Here is a 26,543-nt window from a genome sequence, read left to right on the forward strand (position 1 = left end):
AGAACAGAAAAGGAATGGCCTAGAACTGCAACTAATTACTTATAAAGAATATAGAACATACCAAAACCAATTGAAATACTGCAATAACACAGTTGAAATTACAGTAAATATTTAGCCTTTTTCATCATAACAATTGCACATAGAATAGGTATAAATGAAAATATCCACTAATTAAATGAGCACACATTAGTTGTACTCATAATTCTTCCAGTAACGCTCCAATTTCCAAACTCAAGTTGCATTTTTATCTTCTTCCGACTGTTCTCTTGAGGAGTCTTGGATGTGAATGAGAATTTAAACAGAGAAGTCATTTTTGCCATGTTGAAAGTTCCCATTCCACCACATTTTAACACTTGGTTAGAACTTTTATCTGGACCACATCTAGATGTCTGGATGGATGTATGAATTACTTTAATGTTACTGACGGATTTGCTAATTGTGTAAATGGGTATTCTAACAGATCTAATAAAGCAGACATTTAGTGTTTCTATACAGGTTTTTTTTCTATTGCATTTCTGTCTCAGTGGGCTGAATTTCCACCCTTTTTGGTGAGCCCTTTTTCTTGTTTAGTATATAATTTGTTGACCATCTTCACCCCAAAACAAACATCCTGCCAAGGTTGTTATTAAAGCAATAGCTGTATCTCCATTTTGTTCTACCCTTAGAGCGACCAACCTTCGTTAAACGTCCCAGCAATGTGGTTCTGTTGGCGGATGAGAGTGTGGAGTTTCACTGCATTGTTCAAGGAGACCCTGTCCCCACCGTCCGCTGGAGGAAAGATGATTCTGACCTCCCTAAGGGCAGGTAACTTACAAAGGCACTCTACTGTAAATTACAATGCAAACATGGTGTTTCAGCTTTTTGTCAAATGTCTTAAGTCTTCATACCAACAGATTTGAAATCCTGGAGGACCACACTCTGGTTGTTCGCCAAGTTGCCTCTTCAGATGAGGGCTCCTATACTTGTATGGCAGAAAATATGGTTGGGAAGTCTGAAGCATCTGCAACACTCACAGTGCACGGTCAGTACACTTGTCAGATGAAACACCCTACACCTTCTGAAAGATTTTTTTATACAAAGATGTTTCTTCTATGTGGAAAAGTGCTGCAGTTTTCATTAGAATCCCTTTCCAGTCAGACTTTATTTTCACCACTTTTCCTTTAGCTAATTTTTTGATGATTTTTAGAGAAGTAGATGCTTTTTTTTTTCTTCTTTCACTTCTTGGCTGTAGGTCATCTAACACTGACACGCAGACATTCTCAAACATTATTAACATGAAAAGTAAATTGCAACATTTTGTTTACAGGGAATTTCAGCCAACATGACCTGAAGAACACAGATTAATTTTGTTCAAGGTGTTCTTCCTCAGTGACACCCTTAGATATGTAAAATGAGAAGTAAGACAGTTTGTGGACTTGTTCAATTAAACACATTGCTGTGTCGCTGTGGGTGAAATATACTGAGGCTAGTAGGACTTAATTAAAGATAAGGTTGCAGAGGTTCCTTGCTGGGAAGTGGCATGGTTCCAATTACATTTTCTTCCTCTTTCTTTGCAAACCTTTAAAAAGCAGGCATCAAGGGGTACAAAAACTGATTTTAATTTTTGGTTCAAGTGAAGACATGCAGCCTGGTGAAATATCAGTAGAGTCTTGATAATATATGGTACAGCAAGGCAAATCTATTGATAATAAAATGGGAAAAAAACGCCAGAAATAACTTGTATATAGTAACAATCCATGGCTAAAATAAGACATTTTAAATTTGAAAGCTATCTGTAGAGAGGGTGAATATGTCTTCTAATCCCTGTACTTTTTTTTACTCTCACAGCTCCATGTTACCAGTAGTATTAGTAATTTACTAATTGACCTAATTAAATCTATATATTAGGAGATTATATGACCACAGCCAGCATTTTACATTTTGTATACAGCATTAGTAAAAGGGTTTTTCAACCATAAATGCACTTGTTAGTAGTGTTTTTTTTCTAACAACTTATGTAAATATACATAAACTCAGTAAAGTAGATCAACAAATGTGTAACATTTTACTCACACTGACCTCCTCATTAGACCAACTAGTCATTATCTACCTTTAAACTTTAGAACCTTCCTAATTCTTTTCAGCATAGCTGTCAAAATATTTCTCATAGATTTTGGTCCATATTCCAATTTCCTGGATTCTAAAGGTTCTTAATGATACAGATATCTGATCACGGTTGAGGCCATTAGCGCACAGTGAAACGAAAATCATGTCTGATTGATATAAAGCTTTGTCTTGTAAGAAGTAGCAATTGGATGATAGGTTCCCTTTGGACCCCAAATTGCTTTACACTACACCATTTCAGGCACACTGATGATGATAGGTGTAATGGCCTTTCCACAGGAGTGAAGCTGCAGTACACAGTAGGGTGAAGTGTTCTGCTCAAAAAACAACCGTGAAACATCAGAGCTGGGGTTCAAACTGTCAACTTTCCAGTTGCAGGAGAAACTCTTGCATCCTGCGCCACTGTGATATACTGTACATACTCATATATGTAATCAGCAGCAATGATCAATTAGACTGGCATTTACAATCCTAAGCTTGTATCCTGAGGGGCCTTAACTATTGATGAAATCAACAGAGTCGTCATATAAAGCAACATTTTTCAAATTTGCCATTTTCAAATTTTGGTGAGGATGTGTAAACTGTAGCCTCATTTTAATGTTCTTGGTTGAAATGATTGGATACTTGTGTGGTCTCCTGTTGCTGCAGCCAGCGTACTTTGAGGCTCCATTTGTGGTTGTTGAGATACTTTTTTCTGCATATCTTGTTTTTACTTTTGGTTTGAGCTTCCATTGCCTCTGTATCTGCTAAAACCATTGTGCTTATTCTCCAATGATCTCTGATGACCACACGAAAAAACATTGTGTTGCAAAAAACCATTAACAATGTAAACGTTTTAGGACAATCCTTTGTAAACCTGAATGATAGATATGTATTAAAACTACAGTACAGTAAGATCAGCAGTTTACTCTAAGCACCCTGTCTGGCACCAGCAACCATGCCACATTGAAAGTCATTTAAATCCCCTTTCCTTCCATTGCTTGCTCACTTTGAACCTCACCAAGTCATATTCATCACTTTTAGAGTGCCTAAAGGCACTTGCTTGCTGTGACAGATTCAGTGTGTTAACAATTGAACAGGCAACCCAATAAAGCTGCTGATGAGTGTAATTTCTTTTTATTATGTTGACAGATTATAGATGTACAATCACTGTTGTCTTTTCATCAATTATTTTAATCTGACTTTGAAAATAAGTAACGAGATTACAAATGACAGGGGATCTTATATACTGTATTTGTGACAAAAAGAAGGAAACTACACAATTTTAGAAATATTAAATTATATTTCTGTATTTATTTATTTAGGTTCTAAGCTCATTTTTTCAACATAATCACTCATTCCACTGCTCTTTGTGTCTTCTTTCTCTTTTAGTCAACACCGGTAAGTTGTCTTCCATCCTTCATCCACCATCAGGAATTCATGAACCTGTCATTGTTTTGCCATTCACTATTACAGTATGTAATGTATGTTATGTGTGGGGGGAAATGCAGATTTGTGGCTTTTAAAAAATATATATATTTTAAAAAAACATTTCATAATTAATAATTTTTATGTATACTGGGATTTTTTTTAAACCCAGAATGATCAACATGTGTTAGGCTGCCAGTTAATTAGAGCCTCCTTTCTTTTATAGTGCCCCCTGCCTTCGCCATACGCCCCAGGAACCAGGTGGTGTCAGTGGGCAGGACGGTCACCTTCCAGTGCGAAGCCACTGGCAACCCGCAGCCAGCTATTTTCTGGCAGAGGGAGGGCAGTGAGGTGAGACCGACCCCCCCATGCTCTGTCATCCCACTAAATCAGCTCTTGGTGTAAATAAAGATAATGAGCACGCTTTGCACTGTGATTCTCATCTCTTCTCCAGAGTCTTCTGTTCTCCTACCAGCCACCGCAGCCCTTCAGCCGACTGTCTGTCTCCCAGATGGGCAGTTTAACCATTACAGACGTTCAACGCTCCGACGCCGGCTTCTACATCTGCCAGGCTCTCAATATAGCTGGAAGTGTCATTACTAAAGCTCTGCTAGAAGTTACAGACGGTGAGTAATTGAGAAGGAGGCCAAATGAGACAACTTTTGATTCAGTCTACTGACTTTGGTTCACAGCTCTTTTTTTATTCTTTAGATATCAAAGTTATTCTGGAGCTCATTGTAGAATGCTTTGTGAAGCGTTTCTCACTTCTAAGAATCTTAAAGTTCGTAACTTGATAACTTCAGCAAAAAGTAATATATGCATAGAAAACAAAATGTACACATTTTTGGTAGTTGGGCTTTAGGTATCAGAGTATAATCTAAATAATCTTGTTCCCCCCTGGCTTTAGAATTATTTTAATTGAACATCAAAGCAATAAATAGTCTTAGAGAAGAAAGAATGTCAAGTAACATACACCTAAACTCCATGGGTCTTTAGAAGCAGTGTTTTCAGGACCAGAACTAAACAAGGTGATGCACAGAACATCTAGAAAACTAGAGCTATGTAGAAACCATTGGTTATCTATAAACATTTTTTTTTTCCACAGCAGCTTTCAATCAAGAGTCGGACCTATGAACTGTGTGTATGGTTAAAGCAAGACAATATTTGTTTCGGATGAGTTACTAGTTGAAAATGAAAATTCATTTTGAAGTCAGATTTTTTTTTCTCAGTATCTGTATTTTAACCTGCCTTAAACAATAAAAAAAATGTTATTAATTAGCAGACAAAGATAGAATAGAATCCAACTTTATTGTCATTACACTGTCACAAGCACGAGATGAAGTCAACAAGATGAAGTCATAACTATGAAATTCCCATGTAAGAAATAAACAACATCTTTGAAACTTGTGTATAATTAAACAGAGGAAGTAGTAAAATGCGGCTATTAAACTTGATGACCAACCATGTATAAAACCTGCATTTTTCACAGCTTGTTAGGTGTACAAGTGTGAGTAAACAGGATAATGACAAGAAGATAATAACCAATGAGAAATAGCTTAGAGAAATAAGCTAATTGATTTTTCTACTGCATTATTAATAGGGCTTCACAGAGAAAATGAAGTTTACTGTGTTGTAAACTATCAGAATTATTTGTTACAGTTACTAATGCTTAAAACACTAATTGCTTAGAACAGCTTGTTTTTTAAAACACCTTTTTTGGTTTGTTTTTTGTTTTCATAGCACCTGCTTCAAATTTTAATAAATAATAACGACTCAGAGTAGAAGGGCTTGGGACAGAAAATCTTTTCTTATTCTCATGGTTGAGTTGAGGTTTTGAGGACTCAAATGCAAAGGTGAGTTTTATAGATTTAATGAATTAACTGAGGCAAAAATCCAAAAACCAAAGTACAAATATACAAGGAACCAAAAAACAGAAACCTTCAGGGGAAAACTCATGTGGGGAGCCAGGAAAAGACGAGGAACCAGCCCTGAGGAACTGCACAGGGAGAGTATATATAGGAGACAGAACAATGCCTGGGATAATGAGCTGACAAGGAACAGGTGTGGATGGAATCACCTAGAAGGAAGCCAAGGAGAAAGGAAACAAACACAGTGGGGAGAAAAGAGAGTAACTGAAGAACCAAACACTGCTAGAAAGCAACAAATACAAAGAAACTAAATATAAGATAGATCATAGGATTTGGCTTATAAAATCAATAAAATGTCTAAATCTAAATTAGGTTGTACTTGAGGTCCTTGCCTCAAGTGGAGGAGTTCAAGTATCTTGGGGTCCTGTTCACGAGTGAGGGAAGAATGGAGCGGGAGATCGATAGACGGATCGGTGCGGCTGCTGCAATAATGCGGACGCTGCACCGGTCTGTCCTGGTGAAGAGAGAGCTGAGCGAAAAGGCAAAGCTCTCAATTTACCGGTCGGTCTACGTTCCTACCCTCACCTATGGTCATGAAATTTGGATCATGACCGAAAGAACGAGATCCCGGATACAAGCGGCTGAAATGAGCTTTCTCCGCAGGGTGGCTGGGCTCTCCCTTAGAGATAGGGTGAGGAGCTCGGTCATTCGGGAGAGGCTCAGTGTAGAGCCGGTTCTCCTCCACATCGAGAGGAGTCAGTTGAGGTGGCTCGGACATCTTCTTCGGATGCCCCCTGGACACCTCCCTCGGGAGGTGTTCCAGGCATGTCCCACCGGGAGGAGGCCCAGGGGACGGCCCAGGACATGCTGGAGAGACTATGTCTCTCGGCTGGCCTGGGAGCGCCTAGGGCTTCCCCCAACAGAGCTGGAGGAGGTGTCTGCGGAGAGGGAAGTCTGGGAGTCTCTACTTAGTCTGCTGCCCCCGCGACCCGGTTCCGGATAAAGCGGGAGACGACGAGTACGAGTACGAGAGTACGAGGTTGTACAATAAAATAACAAAGGCTTCAGGTGATATGTCCCTCATGCCTTTTACAACTTATATATTACAGTACAGTTGACCAAAAATTAGGACTTGTGAAATAATGTCACTTGGTCAGATGAAACTAAATCAGACATGTCCCTCCTTAATACATAGCCACATATTTGGTGATGTGATGGCTTTTGAGGGTACTCTGTATAAAGCTTGGAGGGGATTCTAATCCAAATCCTACATGATTGAAAATCTGTTAATTGCTTTTGAAAAACCAATTTATCTATGCTTGCAGGCCCAAACCAATAATTACACACCTGTGTGAGCATGAATACATGTAACTTGGGGAAATATACATACATTATATCAAGGGGGGTAATTGCTTCAGGTTTCAACAGACAGTAAATGGATCTACTTTGTGGGGTTATTAAAGGTACAGTGTGTAATAATTCCAGGGATTCACTGACAGATTTAATATATTATCTATATGTACAGTATGTTATTTGGGGACTGTTGGCCTAGTGGGTTAGAGCAGTGTGCTTGTGCTGTGAGAAGGCTGCAATTGCCCAGTTCAACCCCCACAGCCTCCACTCTGGGTTCCTGAGCAAAACATTTAATGTAACCCCACACTGCTTCCCAGGCATACACAATGGCAGCCCACTGTGCCCCAAGGGGTCGAATGCAGAGAGTGAATTTATTTTTTTATTTTTTTTTTATTCGTTTATTTGATAGGGACAAGTATGTTTCATGCATCATGTCACACACTATAACATTTTAGCTAAGGCTAATTCTCAATGTCTGTCCCCATTGTGGGACAATAAAGGGATTTACTTTACTATTATCACTATGAAATGAAAGTCAATATCTTTATGTTTCACTTGCCTTAGAAATTGCATTTTATTTTTACATAGGAGTCGGTGCATTTTTGAAGGCAGACATCTTTTGCGTTACGGAACCACAGAGCTGATAAACTAGGGATTGTAGAGATTGCTGTTGCCCTCGAATTGGATTGCGGCAGGTTAGGCCTTTATACAGTTATACACAGACTAATAAAAAACATTTAATAAAATTATCTATGTAAACTAGATTTACACTAAACACAACCAGCAACTTACCAGTTATGTAGATGACTTCGATCTTTATGAAGATGAAGTGCCCGTTGTTTTGGTTTTTAGTTGTTTTTTGTTTTGTTTTTGGCCTATGTTTGTTTTGGTCAAAGTGCCCAAAACAGAGGGACAAATCTCCTGGAAAACAGAGATAAGAAGAAACAAAGTTTCTGAGCTCCTGTGGAAGCAACGCAAGCTCCACATAACCGGGACTAGCTGGGCCTGCTATGCCGCCCTCTATGGCTAAGGAACCACAGCGGCAGAGGAGGTAGCTTACTGCTGCTACTGTAGCTTAGGAAGGTAGCCAAGAAGCACAACGGTAGCTAGGAGAGGACTGCCAGGTGTGATGGCCTGGAAGATTCTAAAGTTGGCGAAGGCTTACTAGAGGATAACTGCGGAGGATCAAAGCATAACGGCGGATGATCAGATTAGTCTACCAGGTGGAGATAGGTCCAAAGGCAGGGTGGAGTGGCTGCGGCTTACCGTAAGGAGGATGGCTTGACATTGAAGGAGCTTGTCAAAGTGACAGAGCAGGAAGGGACAATGTCAGGCCAAGGCTAGCATCTAGGGCCTAAGAGCTGGAGATTGACTGATAACCGCTGAGGTACAGAGCCTGCGTACGGAGCGAGAACCAGCAGTGAGGGAAGGCATCATCTTGGCTTTGTCTATACGGGAGGTAGGATGCAGAACACAGAACAGTCCTGTAAGGGCTAAATTAAAACACCTTTTTTAAAAGCCACTCACAAACCTGTGGAATTAAAGAGGTTAAGAGCATTCCCCGATTTATCCTTGATCCGCAGTATTTTCTTCCATTTTGGTTTTTAAAGGCTTGTCTCTGCAGCCTCCTTCACTCAAACAGTGGTCAATTCATGATAATTTTTCATCTCCTAATTTTATACTTGGCAATGTACATGGGACAACAGTATTGAAAAATTTATGGATTTGATGCTGTCATCTAATGTTAATAAAACCTCAACCTCACTTGACAAAATACATAAAGTGGACTTCCTGGAAATAATTTTGTACCATGACGTCCGTATTGTTAGAGGGACGGTTCATGTTGCTGCTGTATGCAGTCTGACCATTAGATGTCGCAGAAAATTACACATTGTATCTTTAAATGCGGGACTCGCTTTCACATCCGCTTACCAACGGTAGGTATGCTGCATTAAAAAAGGTTCATAGTGGAGTATTTTTTGTCGTTCTTTCCAGCTGTGCACATAGATCTGCTCTCTGACTTTTCTTGTCTCGTCTAAATTCCCTCCATCCTACCACATTCCTTTCATCTCCAACTGGAGAGGAGCATTTGTATGGTAATAACAGGTTCACATCTCCTCAGGCACTTTTCAAAGCTTATTGGAGGGAATTGGGGTGTTTTATTTTTTTTCAAAATTTTTTTTCAGCTGTCTTAAATCCTTTCCTGCCCCCACCCACAGGGTTTTTTAAAATGTGTGTGAGAGAAAGGGGAGCTCGGTTATCTAAGTGGAACTGTTATTAGTTGGGCTTTGCTGTCATGATTGGAGCCGACTCTAGCAGTACCTTCTACCCAATGAATGATTAGTTGCCCTCCGCTGGAGGGGAAAAGTTGATTTCTTTCTCCTCGAAACCCTACACATCCACCTAAGCCTATTGTTCTCCCGCTTTACCAATTTTCCTCTCAATATCTTTCACATCTTATCTTTTTCTGCCTCCTTTCCATTTCATTTTTATTTACCTTAGTCTCATCTTTCTTACTTTTAGAAGTTTCTGTTTATAACTGTGACCCTTTTTGAGCATCAGCTCAATTTCTAATAGCTTACACTTTAAATTTACAACTTTAAGTTTATAATAATTGACAGAGAATAAGAGAAGTAAAGTAGAAAGGAAAAAAATGTTAATGTTAAGATGTGGGAAAGTAGAGTTTAAATATATATTTCTGCAAACTTCCTCTTTTGTCTGATATTTAGAATAATCAAACTGAATCTGACATGACTAGAGATTCATAGAAGGGATTAACAGAAAGCAGATATAAGATGTTTTGTGAACTCTGATCAGGATTTGTATGACTCAAAAGAATGACTATGCTCCTTTTAGATGTTGCCTCACTCAACAAACTTTTTTAACCAGTGTTTGGTCAGAAGTAAATTGACTGCTGTCCCAAAAGCAAAATCTCTTCAATTAGATCAAAACAATTTGCCAACAGTTGTTTTTTTTTTCGTAGTTGCTAAGTACTCACCTAGGTAAAGAAAACAGCTAGACGACATCTAGTGAGATACTGCTGTGTAGAATCAGAAGTCAGAATATAATATAATACTATTTTTTCCTCCTTTTCTGATTCTTATTTTCCTTCAGGTGGATCAGACCACCCCCCTCCTGTCATCAGACAGGGTCCTGTCAATCAGACTGTTCCTGTTGACAGCACAGTAGTACTGAATTGCCAAACTGTTGGTACTCCGCCTCCTAATGTTCATTGGAAGAAGGACGGCACATTGGTCTCTCCATTGGACTCCCGGATATCCCTTACAGAAACAGGATCACTGAAGATCCACTATACCAAAGTAAGGGCCTGAGACTACAGCTATGTTTAACAGCTGGCGTACACCAAATTCATGCTATTAAATGATGTACCTTAATCTTGTCTGATCAGCTAGGGGATTCTGGATTCTACACATGTGTTGCTACTAGTCCAAGTGGAGAAGCTTCCTGGACCGCATTTCTGCAAGTAGAAGGTGTTTTATTTATATGCAATGATTGTTTTCCTACTGAGGATTATTTACAGTTTATATTTTAGTGAATGTTTTGGAATTTCTTTGGCAGAATTTGGCATTGTCGTCCAGTCTGGCCATACCAAAGATTCCAGCCTGATTCCTGGTGCCCCATCTAAGCCTGTAGTTTCTAACATGAGCCATTCATCTGTCACATTGTCATGGAAGTCAAGCACCAATCTTGGTCTACCGCCGACATCCTACCTAATCGAAGCATTCAGGTAGATCTTTGAATAATTGTCTTTTTCAATCCAGCGTAATTTTAATGTTTTGATATTCAATATTTTTTGTCCTATCTGTGTATAGTTATGCATTAGGAAACAGATGGGTGACCTTAGCAGAACATGTGAAAACAGAGTCCTACGTTATGACCAATCTGAAGCCCGGAGCCATTTATCTCTTTATGGTGCGAGCAATGAATGCGTACGGACTCAGTGATCCTAGTCCAATCTCTGACTCAGTCAGAACTGAGGGTAAGTGTTTCTTTCGCCTGTTTCATTCACTTCTAGTAAACACTTTTAACCTGAATGGAATTCACTTTTTTTATTTAAAAAAAAAAACATTTTTTAAAATTTTCTGTTACAGTTTGTATTCGTTACCAACATAACATAGTGCAACATTTTTGAAGCTTAATGTATAATTCATACATAAAATACAGTTAAGGTCAAACCATATTTAGGTGTTACATTGTTTCAATCAAAGTCCAAATAAGAATTCCTATAATAGTTCCTATCATAATTTTCAAGTCTTGCAAATTATCATATACACATGCTATATACAGATGCTATCAATCGTGCTATTGAACTATTTTGCCAAGAACAATAGTGGCAACATAATTTAGGAGATATGCTGCTATAACTGCAATGACAGATGGTACAACATATTGATCCCAGGCTACTTAACAAATACACAAACCTTTTAATGGTTTTGACAATTAAATATAATTTCCATTCTTATTTCCTATTAATCAGTTCTTTGTGTTGATATTTTTCATAGAATTCCAATCAAATACTTTAAATTTTTTCCTTGTAGTTTGAGAAAATGATAAGACAGTGCATTTGATGTTTTTCCTTTTCTTTGATATACACAGACAGCTCCTCCACCATGCAGGGGGTGGACCACCGTCACATCCAGAAAGAACTTGGTGATGTTGTGATTCACCTCCAAACACCAACAGTCCTGTCATCCTCAGCTGTCAGGGTACAATGGATGGTAAGTTTGTGTTTGCTATGCTGAAGATGCTCCTTGCTATTTGCACTCCCAGCTCCCAGTATTAGGATAAATGATTTGAAGAGTCAAACATGGCAGTACACAAAAAAACTTCTTTTATTCGGGTGTTTATATCCATTCTTTATGAAATAAGAGTTACTGATTAATTAGCAAGTATGCTTCAACAGATTGTTCAGCTCAGTAGTTTGTATCATCATTTTTATGCACAATGTTAGAAATTTTAAACATACTTTTTTCTCTCTCTATACTCCATTCTATGAAGTTGAAATGGTTGGGAATTGATCTACTGCAAGAACTGATCTGTCATCCATTGCATTTAGCTTTGCACATATACAACTATGCCAGCAGCATTTTTGTACGTGTGTGGGTGTCTGCTCATAAATCCATTTCAGGAGAAAAAAGCAAAAAAAATAAAAAATCCTTCAGGCACTCTTTGCCAAAACCATGTGGTTTAAATGGAAAGTGCTTAGTTGACTTCTTTCTAACTTCCTTTCAAACCATGCTGAGTGGAAACTATTAATGACCTCAGATTGTGGTTCACACAGAGAATTCACATTTCATATGTAGAAGTTAATACAAGATATGGGGTTACTAGATTTTAATATATCCTTCCTGTAAGATTTTATAACTCAACAATTACAACTTAGTCTATGTTGTTGTGAGCTAAACTTTTACTCCAGATTTGTACTGGTATAGGTATATTCAAAGGTTTGTGTGCTTTTGGTTTCTGCATCTCTCCAGGTCGAACAGCTGTCCCCTTACATCCAGGGTTACAAGGTACTTTACAGAATGTCCGCTGAGCACGGGCAGCCAGAATCACAGTGGACTGTTCTGGAAGTGCGTGCTTTGCCGGGGGACGGGGTGGTGATCAGTCAGCTAAAGAAAGGATGCATCTATGAGTTCAAAGTGAGACCTTTCTTTGATGAGTTCCAAGGAGCTGACAGCGAGGTGAAGGTGGTCAGGACATTGGAAGAAGGTAATTTTTTTATACAGTATCTTTAAACATAAGTGAGCAAATACAATTCCAACTATTAAGGTTTGCAAAATATTTATAGCTCTAACATTTACTATCTTTTTTTTCGCGTTCTCCCCAACCTTAATCTTATTTAGATATTTTACGATATACCAAGGAGTATATCATATCATTGTGGCGTGGAAGAACCTATAATGATCAGAAAAATGACTCAAAGTACTTTACACAGTAAAAGTATATGTTGCTGCAATTAGTGTTTCCCATCATTTGAGGTATGCTCTAGCATCTAGAGCAGGGTCACCAACTTTTTTAAGGCTGAGGGCTACTTTATGGGTACTGAGTCATAGGATGGGCTACCAATACTGACCTATGAACTAGAGGAGTCGGCGTTCACCTGATCTTCATAGATAATAAACATATTTCTATTGTTTCTTTTCATTTTTAATTTGCTTTTAGATATTCTCATTATGAAATCCATATAAATCCTCAAATGTTCTAATTTATTGATATGATAAAATGCTTCATAAATGCTTCAAAATAAGAGCTTCAGTAAAAAATAACATTTCAGATTTAGTCCACTGGTGAATTGTTCTGTTTTCAAAAGATGCTGAGGGCACCCCATGTTGTCCTTGAGGGCCCTTTGGTGCCCACGGGCACCACGTTGGTGACCACTGCTCTAGAGACTGACATTCATTCAATACATAGTTGCATTTCTCCAGTCTACTGCAGCACCAAGAAAGACTTTCTTCCAAGATCTCCTTGTATTTACGTCTTTCCTGTAAGTCACATTAGCTGCAAGGACTACTTTCACTGAAGCTGGGGTACGAAAATATATGCACAGCATGTTGTGGCCAAAACCATTCTTTTACTATGAGAATGATAAGTGTGGTATCAATGTTTGCTACATAAAGTACTTTCTTTCCAATAAAAAAACTTTTGTTTTAAATATTTTTTGACCAGATCACCTACTTCCATGTGTTTTCCTTCCACATTACTTATGACAAGCAGGAAAACTATAGTACCTTTAACAAGGGTTTCGTCTATCCAAACTGCCATACGGGCATGTTGTTAGGAAAATAGAATAGAATCAAATGGAATAGAATAGACATAGAATAGAATAGAAAGACAGTTTGGATATCCTGGAATATATCCTTTATATATTAGTAGCAAAGTGAAAAAAAAAATGTGAACAATAGACTCTACAAGACATTATTTTTCCATGCCAGATCCTCCTCTTCGTTCCATCTGCATGCTTCTAAACTTCTCCTTTCCTGATCTAAACAGTCTTTTCTTCTCTTATGGGAGAGCCTTTATGTTTGAGTTGACTCAGTGGACAAATATTGCGTCTTCATGATGGGCACAGTGTTCTTCCCACAGAGCTGACTTGAAACAGTCACTTGGACTTCTTCAGTCCTCTTCACTGTGCATCTCATGGTGGATTCTTTGTTTGCAGGGGTTTTTGTAAAGAAAGGATGGAGATAAACCAGGTTGTTTTCAGAAACTCCCAGTGGAGGGAGACTGATAAGCTGCATGCCTCCTTGGTGTACTGAGGAGTGTTTCATTGTGTTTGGTGCAGCAGGTAACATACTAGGTGAAGGTGGGGAGAGTGGAGGAAAGAAAGACATGATTAAAATCCCCCTGAGCAGAAAATAGGCCTTTTGTTTGGAGACTTCTGGTAATAACATGGATGACATTGCTACCTACTACAGCACTGGCTGAGGGGGTCTCTTAAAACCTTATTGACATACAAGTAAACTCCAGTGGTAGACGATAGAGCCACATGCTTACAGCTAGCAACTCAATGTCCTTATGACATTTCATAGTGAAATGTCAAGAGTTGCACTATCAATGAATGATTTGCAAACACAGCCAGACACTCCTCTGTCTTCTTAACCTATTCATGGTTTGGCTGGCCTGAAGTAAATGAAAAACGCTCAGTCAAGATAATGAAGTTGCTCACTTCTTTGATGCCATGCAAGGTTTGCCAATTCATCCACTTGGCTGGGAAGGAAAATTTCCCAAGATGATAGACGGGATGATGGGTTTGTACCTTATCACGGTGCAGGACTCAGGGCTCCTCCTTCTAAGCTCAGTAGGAGTGGCACAGTCGAGCTACTGATTGTGTTAAAAAATGGGAGTGAACTCACGCAGTCTCTTAAAAACCAATGACATAGAAATAAAATTGTCAATAAAAAAGTATGATACAGATGAATTTAGATTATCTATATATTAGGAAAAATCTCTGAAGGGTGTAAAAGAAAGTTCGGGCTCATGCAGCGCTGCTAGATGTCGTGACTTATTTTCAACAGATTGTGTCACCTTAGCTTTGAATTTCTACAGCTCTTCCAGAGCTGCTATTGGCCGTCTAGCAGTTTCTTTGATAAATACATACATTTTTTAACCTGTAATATAAGGATTTCAGCAATGTTTTGATAGTTTATAGTGGTGCCAAACTTTTCTCTGTTTTTAGTTGATGGATTTATTCTTCTTGAATTTTTAATGTTGTTCTATAACTTGACTCAGCTTCAAACTCCCCATCTTTAAACAGCTGCACCCCTTATATCCCATATGTGTTTATTAGTTCCTATGATTCTTCTGTTAAAATATTTATATGCACATTCACAGAATCTAGATGCTAATTAGGTTATAGTTCAGGGTTATCATAGTTTATTGGCTGTAAGTACAAATGTACACCATGCATTTTGGATTTGTATCTGAAGGATACTGCAGGATTCATAAATTATTGTGATGTGAGAAAATGTGTTGAAGAACATTTCTTTTGTGCCTTATTTGGAATGCAACGGCACTCCAGATTCATGTCACTGTAGCCGACTGTTTGTATTTCTGTTTTAGCCCCAAGAAGAGCCCCCCAGGGTGTCACAGTCACAAAGAGCGATACCAATGGGAGTGCCATCCTTGTTTCCTGGAATCCGCCTCAAGAGGCAGCAGATGATGGAATCATTCAGGAATACAAGGTTAAAAAAAAAATACCACAGCTCAAATCTGACTGTAATTTTTGTTGCACTGTGTTGTTGAATGTGTCCCTCTGGCAAACATTGTCATCTCTCTGTACATTCCACAGATCTGGTGCCTGGGTAATGAGAGCCGCTACCATGTGAATCAGTCAGTGGATGGCTCAACCTTTTCTGTGCTCATTCCCAGCCTGGCCCCAGGAATACGCTACAGTGTAGAGGTGGCAGCAAGCAATGCTGCTGGGCCCGGAGTCAAGAGTGATGTAGCCTTCTTTCAATTAGGTAATTGTTCCCGGTAGCTGATCAGTAATACACTTTTAGATGGTAGGTTTCTATTAGATTTCAGTGTCTCTCATTCTTCTTTTCTAGATGCTGTCCTTAACTTTTGGCCAGCTTCTCACATTTCTATTTTCAGCTGTTTTTGTGGCATTTTATGCACCCACCAAAACCTTTGCATTTGTGAACAGTGTATAAATGTCCTTCTGCTTTGCTCGATCAGATTCTGCAGGCCAGATGATGGACATCAGTGACAAAAGAGGCACATTATCACAGATCTCTGAGGTGGTGAAGCAGCCAGCTTTTATTGCAGGCATCGGCGCCACCTGCTGGCTGATCCTCATGATTTTCAGCGTGTGGCTCTACCGTCACCGAAAGAAGAGGAGTGGTCTCAGCAGCACATACACTGGCATCCGGAAGGGTGTGTTCATTCACTGTTAACCAACACATGAAAGAATATCTGTTCATATGTATGAAGGCTTAATGTATTATTTAAAGGTAATAACATTAGCTTTTAGAGTGCATATATTGGATAATATAATTAGTGAGACCTTCAAACAGTGACATTTCACCACCACACAGCAGAAGTCATCTTTGCATTGATATTAAAGGAATCTTCTGAGGCGGATAAGCATATCAGACCTGGGTGGGGGTGCTCTGGTCTAATCATCCTTTGACATATTTTCATTCCAGGCTGTGTAGACATTTTGTGACCTTTAATCACATATTTGTAGAGTGTCTTTTTGTCAGTGCATCAGTATTTAGAGGCACAAAGCTGTCAAGCTGCCAAGCCTTTATCTGTTTGATAGTTCTGTTTGCTGTCTAGTTGCCCCCTCCCCCCTCCTTTTTTACCTTAGCCTGAAAACTCAAATTAAAAATAGAAGCAGCATTTGCAGAAGATATAAGATGTATGTTTATATATACTTCATACAATGCTTTTTAAAGGGAACTCCGCCAGTATATTTTATTATGTTTCCTGGTTTCTATCTTTTCTTGTTTGTGTTTCTGCACAGTCCCATCTTTTACCTTCACGCCTACAGGTATGTACTTTAATGCCAAATTCAGTATTTTTAGCTTTTTTTATGTCAAAGATGCACGCAATTTAAGATTTTGGGGGTTGATTGCATATATTCATTTTATCTATATATATATACAACCTATTGATGCTAATATTTGATAATATATTAAAATATTATATATAAGAGATTTCACATTAAGAAAAATGTGAGATGATTAAACATCTCACATTTTTCTTTCTTGTTAGAAATTACATTTAGGTTTGAAACGTCCAAAAGCTTTCTGATAGAAGGATATAGACGTTTCTGAGATTTCTGAAACGAGACAAAATTAAAATAACGAGGAGTTAATTTTTCACACAAACAGCTCTCATTAGAGAGATAAACTGAGGTTAAATGTGTGAAAAAAGTGTACAGTAGATTGTACAGACATTTTGGTGCAGAGTGATCAAAGGATTTACCAGCAAAATTATTTTAGTTCATATGATTCCCAAAATCAGAAGTGCTGAGATGAATGCAGATACAAATTAAACTAGATATACTCTATGCAAAAAAACAATTAACTTGCTTTTGGAAGAATGTAGGATTTATTTTTTGTGCAGACTCTTAATCTGTCTTACACAGCTGTCTTCACTATTTGCAGTTTTTCCCTGTTTTATCTCCTCAAGGTTGATTTATTTTTTATTTTTTGCTTTTGTCTTCTCAGTGGCATATCAAAGAGGAGACTCTGTGTGTGGCTCTGGCAGGTGACTGATATTTTTGTCCCATTGTGTTACATACAGTGATGGAAGAATTTCAGTTGCATTGTGAAAACACTAGGGGGGGATGTCTCCCTGCGTTTAAACTCTTTTCTGAATCCACTGTATGTTTTCTCAGCTCTTAGCAATAAGAAAAATGCCAGCAGATTTTAATTGACGCTGTGGTCCACCTCGTTGCAGACCTGTCCCTCTCAACATGGGTGAGCCTCTGAACCAGCTGTGGCTGCCAGACAACTGGCCAAATGCATGTGCCAATCATAAGGACTGCAGCATCAACTGCTGCAATAATGGTAACGGCACCAGTGACAGCAACATGACAACTTACAGCCGGCCAGGTTGGTGTGAAAAACATCTCATAGCTCACATACCAGTCTGAAATACAACTTATGTTACTAATAAAATACCAATGCCTTGCAGCAATGCTTAAAGATTTATAGCCTATTGTTTTATTGCCTCATTCATGTGCTACTTTGTTTCCCTTTCTCAGCTGATTGCATTGCCAATTTTGGAAACCATCCAGAAAACAAACAAGGAGGACAGCTTGGTTCTGAGACCCCTATATACAGCAACGCCAACCTCTCGAACAAGCTAAGTGAAATTAAAGCATTCAACAATGGCAACTACTTCTATGCAAGCCCAGGAGCAGAATCGCCAGGCACGTATGAGCCCATACCATATGCCACCACACAGCTCATTCAGTCCAATATTAAGAACAAGGCAGCTGCTGGTGGCTGTGCAGCTGAGCCGCTGGATATACCCAGCTGGAAACAGCCCCCCAGCCTTCCTCCAATACCAAAGGAGACACCGCTGATGCAGCACAGCACAGCCGAGCAGAACTGCAGTGGTATGTAGCACATAAAATGTCCTTTTATTTGTATAAAAATCAAGAAAAGATTTTCCAGGTTAGAATGTATCTATATTTCCAGATCTGCAGGGAAACAACGCTATGATTTACCCAAAAAGCATACCATACAACCAGACCCGCGACCACAACACAGGCGGCTCCCACCAGAGTTCAGACAGAGGCAGCAATAGCACCTCAGGTGATGCCATCATCTGCTGTACTCTAAAACACTGGGTTGATATTAATGAGAGCTGTTCAGCGCTTACTTTCAATTGTGTGTGTTTTTTATCAGGGAGCCAAAATCAAAAGAAAGCAATGCGGGCCCAAAAGATTTCCAAACACAATGCAGTGAGCTGGGGAGATGCTTTGTCTGATTCTCATCCTAATGCCTGGGACTGCGATGACTATAGTTTGCCCATGGAGATGAGGTACAATAAAAGGCAAAAGATGCTGAACACAGCCTTGCATAAACAATTGAGAAGCTTGATAGAAGCCCATACAGTGATATTTAACAGACAGAAAGTGCATTCATATTGAAAATACCTTGTTTTAAGCTGCACTCAAACATACATGTCATTCTGCACACATTTTGAAAATGTTTATTTTCCTTTGGCATTGGTCTGTTTTATTCTCATCTCAAATGTATTGTTTTTATTTACAAAATCTAATTAAAATTCATATGGCTATGAAACATCAATCTGCAAATAACGAATCTTTAAAATGTGTTTAATCAGGGAATTCAGTTATTTTTAATAAACAAACTTTCCAGTTTTTAAAATGAAATTTTTTATTCTGGTTTTGACCGATTGATCAACATGGTGCAGGCTTGTATTCTACAATATTTTTTACCAAACAAAATCTGAGAAGTGTGTAGTAAAGCATCCAGACAGTGAAACATCATTCAGTGGGAAAACCGGTCAGACGTTGGGGAAGATGCTCTAAACTATTCTGCCACCCAGTATGCCATCTTCTTCCCATCAGCTTTTCCCACAGCATGATGCAGTAACCACTATGGTTCATTGTAGACATAGCCCATGCCACACTTCTCAATTTTTTTTTTTATATATTTCTATTTAACGTGTTATTTTACATGTAGCATGTATTGGTTTCTTATTGACCTTTCAGCTTACAGGTCAGGCAGTGATATGAAATAAATTAGGGTTTTTTCATTTTCTATTTGTTCTGCAACATCTTGCAATGTTGGTATGACAAACAATAAACCTACTAAAGAGTCCTACTATTAAAAAAAGGTGCCCATTATATTTTAAGCATTTTTCATCTAGAATGAAAGATACATTACTTTGCTTGCAGTAAAAACAAAACCATGTTTAAGTTAAGCAGCTGCCATATCAAGCCCACGTGATTTTCAGATCTTGCCTCTTCTTTACATTTCTTATCTTATCAGCTTTGATCGAGAGCAAAGACTTGAAAGCTGCCCCACTCCACCAGTCAGAGGAAAAGCCTCATCTACTACTGAAGTGTCCTGTAGTTGCCTGGCCTCTTCTACCTCACAGGGAGACCTTAACAACGGCCTTCAGGTTGATGCCGAACAGCTTGTCCACACCTACTGCTCAATAGTGGACACAGACGGACTGGAGGAAAACAATGGGGAGGTCGGCAAGGAGACAGAGGTTGAGCTAGTGGAAAATCTCTACAGTCAATCCCTGCATCACATGAAGCACAAACACCAACCGCTCCACGCCTCCCCACACAAGCTGCTCCTGCAAGGTCTGGAGCAGACGCCAGCCTCCAGCATGGCGGAGCTTGACAGATCAGTCACAGGGTCTATGGTAAACAGCTGGGGATCAGCATCCGAGGATAACATCTCGTCGGGCAGGTCCAGCGTTGTAAGCACTTCAGAGGGATCGTTTTTCACAGATGGTGATTTCAACCAGGGAGTCACCTCTTCCAGGGACGTAGTCGGCCTGCGTATGTGCAGGTACCCAGAGGTGCCAGGTGAGGTGCACATAACTTGTTTTTTACCTAACTATCCCTAACTTATGCACATTTTGTGCCGTAAATTGGAAAGTATTTTTCCTGATTTCTGTCATTTTTATCGAAACCTTATTGTTTCAATCTTCGGTTTGGAAAACATATTCTTAGGTCTCTTTAAAGATTTTGTCTTTTTACAAAAGATTGAATTATCTGTGTTGGAGAACTTCCTGGCCATGTCTTTAAAGTGAAGTCAGAATATTGATATCATACATTATATGCAGTTTAAATTAGTGTGCAAATCCTCTCCTGACTTCAGGTCGCCGACACCAGCGACCAAGTAGCCCCATGTCCACGGACAGCAACATGAGTCCTGCAATAACACATAAACGGCCCAGACGCCATAAACAGAACCAGTCTGCACAACAGGACCTTCAATCCAAAGATATCTTCAGCGATGGTAAAGTCAGAACCATGGATTAAATCTGCTGCTGCGTTTATCTCTGTAGCGCCAACAATATATTTAAGTTTTGTTCTTTTTTCTTTTTTTTCTAGACTCTTGCATGCCTCTAAATTTTATAAGCCAGGCATCCCATGGCGACTACAAAATGAGGGGGGCTACTCTGCCACGGATGGGCTCTGGGCAGGGCCGGGGCAGGCGAGGCAGCACTGGGACTCACAGGGTCAGAGAGGGAGCAATCGAGCAGAGAGAGAGTCAGGAAGAGGATCCTCAAGGGGCCAAAGGAAACAACAACAACATACAGCATTCAGGTACTGAATAATTACAGGGCCCCTTTTGAAATCTTTTGATGTATTGCCTTGCAGAAGTATTTCAACCCCATATATACTTGTTTAGTTTTTCATCTTACAGCCATAAAGTATTTTATGGCTGTTTTTATAGAATGTGATAGAGCTACACTGAGAACTACAATATTGTGACTTGGAATAAGAAAATAAATAAGGACAAGAATTGTATTTATATTAAACTCATTTTACTCCTAGTACCCAAAAATAAAATATAGTGTTTCAAGCAACCGTTAGAAGTCCCCCAATTAGTGAACAGCGTTCACCATGTGTAACTGTATTTGCGCCCTAATTCAGGGGAAGTAACTTTTAGAAGACCCGCTCTACATGGGCTGGGTCCTTAATGGGATGAGGATACTGTAAAAGCCGGAAGTGAGCGACTGTGAAAGGTGCAGCCCTTACCAGCTCTTCGTGCCTGGCTATAACTGCTGTTGCCTAGCAACCATGACAGCATGAAGCGCAGAACCGTATAGCTGTATATATTGAGCCCAACCATTTTTTTAATGAATTTTACAAGCCCTGCAGGTTTCTTTTGCCCTTCTGATGAACAGGTGGCAGTCTTTACAGAGATAAAACTAAAGTATACCATTAAAACCTAATAGCACAATAGATATACAAAAACGCTAAAAACAAAACCACAATAAAAAGCGTAAATTATTATTATTGTTACAGTTAAAATAGGAGGGACTTAATTTTCATTACTAACTGGATGCATGTCTATAAATCAAGCAGAATATACTGTATCTTCACAGAGAAGATCAGCATTGTTTGTTTTGATCGTTTTTTAAGTTCTGAAGAAAAGTAGCACTTGTTTAAGAAAACATACAAGGTCAGGGATGACATTCCAAATTTTCTATTTGTGCAGGAATTATTTTGCAAAGTTGATTAGATTGTTGATGACAAAGTACAGTCTTGTTTCCAATTTATTAAGGCCAAAATTCCATATGCTTGTCTGGAGCCCAAACCGTTTCACTTGTTGTTTTTCTTTATTCATCATTTAAGATCTCCAGCAGTTGTAGTGCCATAGCAGATATTTCAAAAATAAAACTCCAGCAAGACATTGAAATTGAACAAAACTATTCCTTAATATAACCAAACTTTAATCATAGCCAAACAAATTAGCTCTGTGACAAATACAATTGGAATAAATCAAGTGGCATGTCAAAATGATTTCCTGGAAATCCTGCATTCTCTCTTGATATAAAGAGCCTTGCTAGCCTTTTAGCTGAGAGCTAGGCCAGCGCTAATGTCCATTCCCAAAAAAAGTTTCAATCTCTGTGTAGTTAAGCAATATCTTACTAAACTGAGCAGATTTCCAGGTTTAATGCAGCTACATTTTCCTTTAAAACATTGTTTAAGTTTATTTAATGCCATAGCAAGTGGTAGATATAAAACTTTGACCACAGTATTTTCTGCTAACCTCTACAGCTGCTGTTACGACTTTAGAAATTTACTTCACTTTTTTGTTTGTTTTCCTATCTCTTCCTCAGAAATTGGGGATGTACTTTTGTACAGTCGTCCATCTTTCCCCTCAGGTCAGGCTCAGAGGGATTCAGGTTGTAATTCATCAAACTCTCAGTCATGTGGAGGATCAAAGTCCAAACAGAAAGAGCAGGTCGCCCTCATGGAACAGGTGGAAGAGGTAAATATGACTAAGCTGTCAAATTACAAATATTTTACAGTTTTAACTCATTTGAGTTTCCATTAATATTAAAATAAACATGTCTGCCTTTTATATTTGCAGTTTATAAAAACTTAAGAAGCATTGGGAGCACAAGAGGAGTATACCACACCTGTCTCCCGGGACTATGCTTTAAAATATGGACATAAACCCAGAACGTACTGCACAAAATCCTTTTCTACTTAAAATTTCTCATTTGATGTTAAAAAATTCTCTCATATTAAATGGTGGACTTGTTTTTTTTGTTGTTTTTTTCTTGTCGAGCAGCATTCAGGTCCCTGAACTGCTGGTTCTTCTGAAAGTATAACAAATGCACATTCGATGGCAGATATGAGTCCATACAGAAGTGTTGCTTATGGCAACTGCTTGATGCTCTTTGTGTGATGTTTGTTTGTTGTCTCGTTCTTGCTCTGTAACTAAACTAAAGTAATTACCAGCCATCTTGTAAATTGTTTACCACCACAGAAGTGCTTCAGAATTTTATATAACAGTGTTAATGTCTTTTTTAGGTGATGTACATTTTGTCTCTGTATTATTTGTTCTACTTTGGTTATAAAAGCACAATCACTTAATTTTATTTGAATTCAGTGTTGAATGAATTTTAGCCAAGAGGAAATCAGTTGTTCAGTCATGTTAATCATTTTTATCACTTTATGTCAGGCTGAGAAAAAGATTTATTGATTGTGATGTGCATTGAGTTGTGTACTTTGAAGCTGCTTTCATTCAAATTTGAACTATCTCTGTTGTGTGTACTGGGAAAATTGCATGCAGATTCAAAACGAAGGACATTCTTTCCTAAAAATATTCCATGCTTTGCCCTTTATTTGGGATTATAAAAAAGAATGGTCATGGACCAATTCCATTTCTTGTTTCCCAGTGCTGCGTTTATTAGATATATTTCTCTATTCCCCTAGCATTGGAAACAAGTTGTACGAGTAGGGCTGGGCAACAAATCACCAATTTACAATATAGAAATTACAAACGTAAACATACATCTGCACATAGTTGAACTGTGACTTTTGGTGGAACATTTGTTCAGTAATGTTAAAAGTAAACAAGTGTATATTTTTTACTTTATTCTTAAATGTTATTACAATGCCTTGCAGAAGTATTCCAATTGCTTGAATGTTTTCACATTTTCAAACCTTTTCACAATGCAAACTTCCATGTATCGTATTGAATTTCAATGTAAAAAGGTCAACACACAGTAGTTAATAATTGGGATATTGAGGGAAAAGAGGTTTTGTTGGGCTTTTTTTCAAATAAAATGCTGATTAAGGTGGCATGCTTTTGTATTCTGCGTTCCTCTGTCAACTGAGAAGCTTTCATCTGTGCTTCACAGTAGGGATGGTCTAAAGGGCCTCTAATAAAAGCTTTTCTCATCCGTTCTGTCAGTTTAGGTGGACAGCGTGTCTTGGTAGGATTACAGTTCTGCTCTTTTTAATTTCAGATAAGAAATTAAGGGAGCAGTTGCGTGATGTTGGATTCCAGGTTCTTAACCCACATGCAGAACAGGAGAACAGACAATCGGATAAATCAGGTTTATTTTAACAGCTGAAAAAGTTCAGTAAATGGTATGGGTCCTTGGAGGGAGGGCACACAGAGTTGTCTGCACACTTCTGAGCAGAAAAGGGAGAAGACGAGTTTGAGGTTGTCGGCAATAGGATCTTTGAAGTTAAAAAACTGATCTTTCCCAGCCTGAAGCTTTCCTTCACCCAAAAGGGAGGGGGATGTAGACTTGGTTCCTTTGTCGGTCTGCAGGTTCTAGAGACCTACTCTGGAGAAATTTGACTTAGTGAGTTCAGGTTGATGATATGGAGACTGTGGCAGAGGTCAGACAGTTTTACTCATGCTTGGAGGAGGAAAGAGGAGCAATCCAACTACCAGCTGGAGAATCCAGGAACTGCTTGTGATCCAACTGAGGAGTTGATGGAGGGACTTGGGCATCCAGTGGGTAAAAATCCACGGCGTCATGAGAATACTGAAAATCATAACAAGGTCCTCACAAGGAGGATCCATGGCATCACGAGGAAACACCTGAGAGAAGGTTGACAACGAGAGTCAATTACTGGAAGTTTATCTAAAGGAAAAGAACACAGAGAGAATGTTTATGGCAGCTCAGGGTACCATAACTAGCAAACACTCAGGCAACAAGGTGCTGGCAGTCTGCTTACTCATAAACTCCAGGGTGATTAGTTGATTGGTACGAGGTTCACAGACAGAGCCAGCGGGCATGCCCCTCCAGTTGCAGCCTCTAATTGCCATTTAATGGATAAGGGTGAAAGCAGCAGGCAAACAAGAAAACAACCCACAAAGAGAAACCAAAATCCTGTCCCCAACAAGTTGGTTAGAAATTTATTGTCAAATAACCAAAATCATCCAGATTTGCCACCCGGGATGGCAATATTATAAATTATTATATATTATAAAGTATTGTAAATTTCTAAACGACATTTCTTTTTTGTTTTACACTTGTAAACAATATGACAAATAAATCTATCTAAATTTATACATTGACATGGATAAGTAAAGTTTTTCTCCTTTCAAACCTAGAGTTGGTGTGAAACTACTTTGGCACAGTCAGAACATTTGTGAATTTTATGTTCACAAAAGAGGGCTACAGTAGGTTGCAAACATGGAAACCAGCAAGAGAAGCAGACAATAAATAATTATAACTTTACCTAGGAAGCCTAAGCATCCAAATTACTGTGGCTGAATCTGCATTCAACATCTTGAATTTAGTTGAGCTATGTTGTTGTCTCTCTTGGCCTTTGGAACCATTACAACACCCTCTGGAGGGTGGGCTAAATGCTTTAAACTCTAGGTTTCATTATTTTTCATTCCTACTTTATACAATGCTTAGAGTTTGAAGCCTGGGATATTCACAGAATAACTGCATATATACTGAAATTATAAAAGATGGACATTGTGTACCCAATAGGTAATTGTGGAGGCATTTATAAAGAAAGAAATGGTTAAAATGGATTTTATTTAGGACTGTCAGAGCCAATGGTCTTAATACAAATTCACACCACACACTTTTAAGACTTTTATATATAAAAAATGCTTTCAATATCCTCACCACATACTTCTGTGTGTCTATATGTGGGATGAAATCTGAAGGTTTCTGGTTACAGAGTGAAATAATGTTTGGGAATGGTGGGAACAAAAGACAAGACAATATAGCAGCAGATCAATTACAGATGGCCTAATAGTTCTTGATAAGAGTTTTTTTTTTACTATTTAGTTTTGATATAAATCATATAACCACATTTTTTTATTGAGGTTCTATAGATATTGTAGCTGTGTGGAAAAATCTATGTTCAGCATGAGTTCTGAATTGGACTTGTGATGAATCAATAAGGGTTTGCTTTTGCAGTCTATTGTGGCTCGCCAAGCATTGTTTCAAATTAGGATCATGGGTTCTTTGGCAGAGTATCTGACCTGAAAAAAGATTGGTACAGCAGGTTTTTCTATATGAAAACATCTTGCATTGTGCTTGGAATATGCTGTCTCACTTCAAAACTCCAAAATCTGTTACCTTAATGAGCAAGGAAAAGATCCGGGAATCCCGTAAGCCCTTACAATTCACAATCAGTTTTTCCTTTATCAGCTTATGACACCTTTCTATATATATATATATATATATATATATATATATATATATATATATATATATATATATATATATATATATATATATATATATATATATATATATATTTTGACTTTAGACTTTAGACTTTAGACTTCTTTATTTGTCATGGAGAAGGACTCTGTGCATACAGAACGAAATTGT

At 38.5% G+C, this 26,543-nt stretch overlaps 1 protein-coding gene across 5 annotated transcripts in view; it reads left to right on the forward strand.

Moving 5' to 3' along the window:
* Positions 1-24,027, forward strand: part of LOC119786100 (roundabout homolog 1-like) — a 132,964-nt gene extending 108,937 nt beyond the window's left edge. For 2 of the 5 annotated variants that reach the window (XM_038289190.1, XM_038289195.1), the window contains 25 exons: positions 666-804; positions 879-1,021; positions 3,475-3,483; positions 3,737-3,861; positions 3,965-4,136; positions 9,846-10,051; positions 10,141-10,222; positions 10,311-10,479; positions 10,565-10,731; positions 11,349-11,470; positions 12,230-12,464; positions 15,315-15,436; positions 15,544-15,715; positions 15,933-16,130; positions 16,723-16,749; positions 17,432-17,471; positions 17,664-17,818; positions 17,971-18,327; positions 18,410-18,526; positions 18,620-18,755; positions 19,733-20,283; positions 20,579-20,719; positions 20,815-21,030; positions 22,554-22,705; positions 22,808-24,027. In XM_038289190.1, coding sequence (XP_038145118.1) covers positions 666-804; positions 879-1,021; positions 3,475-3,483; positions 3,737-3,861; positions 3,965-4,136; positions 9,846-10,051; positions 10,141-10,222; positions 10,311-10,479; positions 10,565-10,731; positions 11,349-11,470; positions 12,230-12,464; positions 15,315-15,436; positions 15,544-15,715; positions 15,933-16,130; positions 16,723-16,749; positions 17,432-17,471; positions 17,664-17,818; positions 17,971-18,327; positions 18,410-18,526; positions 18,620-18,755; positions 19,733-20,283; positions 20,579-20,719; positions 20,815-21,030; positions 22,554-22,705; positions 22,808-22,822 — 3,968 coding nt within the window. In that variant the 3' untranslated portion in view covers positions 22,823-24,027. The remainder of the gene's footprint in view (positions 1-665; positions 805-878; positions 1,022-3,474; positions 3,484-3,736; positions 3,862-3,964; positions 4,137-9,845; positions 10,052-10,140; positions 10,223-10,310; positions 10,480-10,564; positions 10,732-11,348; positions 11,471-12,229; positions 12,465-15,314; positions 15,437-15,543; positions 15,716-15,932; positions 16,131-16,722; positions 16,750-17,431; positions 17,472-17,663; positions 17,819-17,970; positions 18,328-18,409; positions 18,527-18,619; positions 18,756-19,732; positions 20,284-20,578; positions 20,720-20,814; positions 21,031-22,553; positions 22,706-22,807) is intronic. The other 3 variants (XM_038289193.1, XM_038289192.1, XM_038289194.1) reach the window with 3 other exon arrangements.
* The last annotated feature ends 2,516 nt before the right edge of the window (positions 24,028-26,543 follow it).

This window comes from Cyprinodon tularosa, unplaced genomic scaffold (assembly GCF_016077235.1).
Source record: "Cyprinodon tularosa strain WSP-4 unplaced genomic scaffold, ASM1607723v1 ctg265, whole genome shotgun sequence".
NCBI lineage: Eukaryota > Metazoa > Chordata > Actinopteri > Cyprinodontiformes > Cyprinodontidae > Cyprinodon > Cyprinodon tularosa.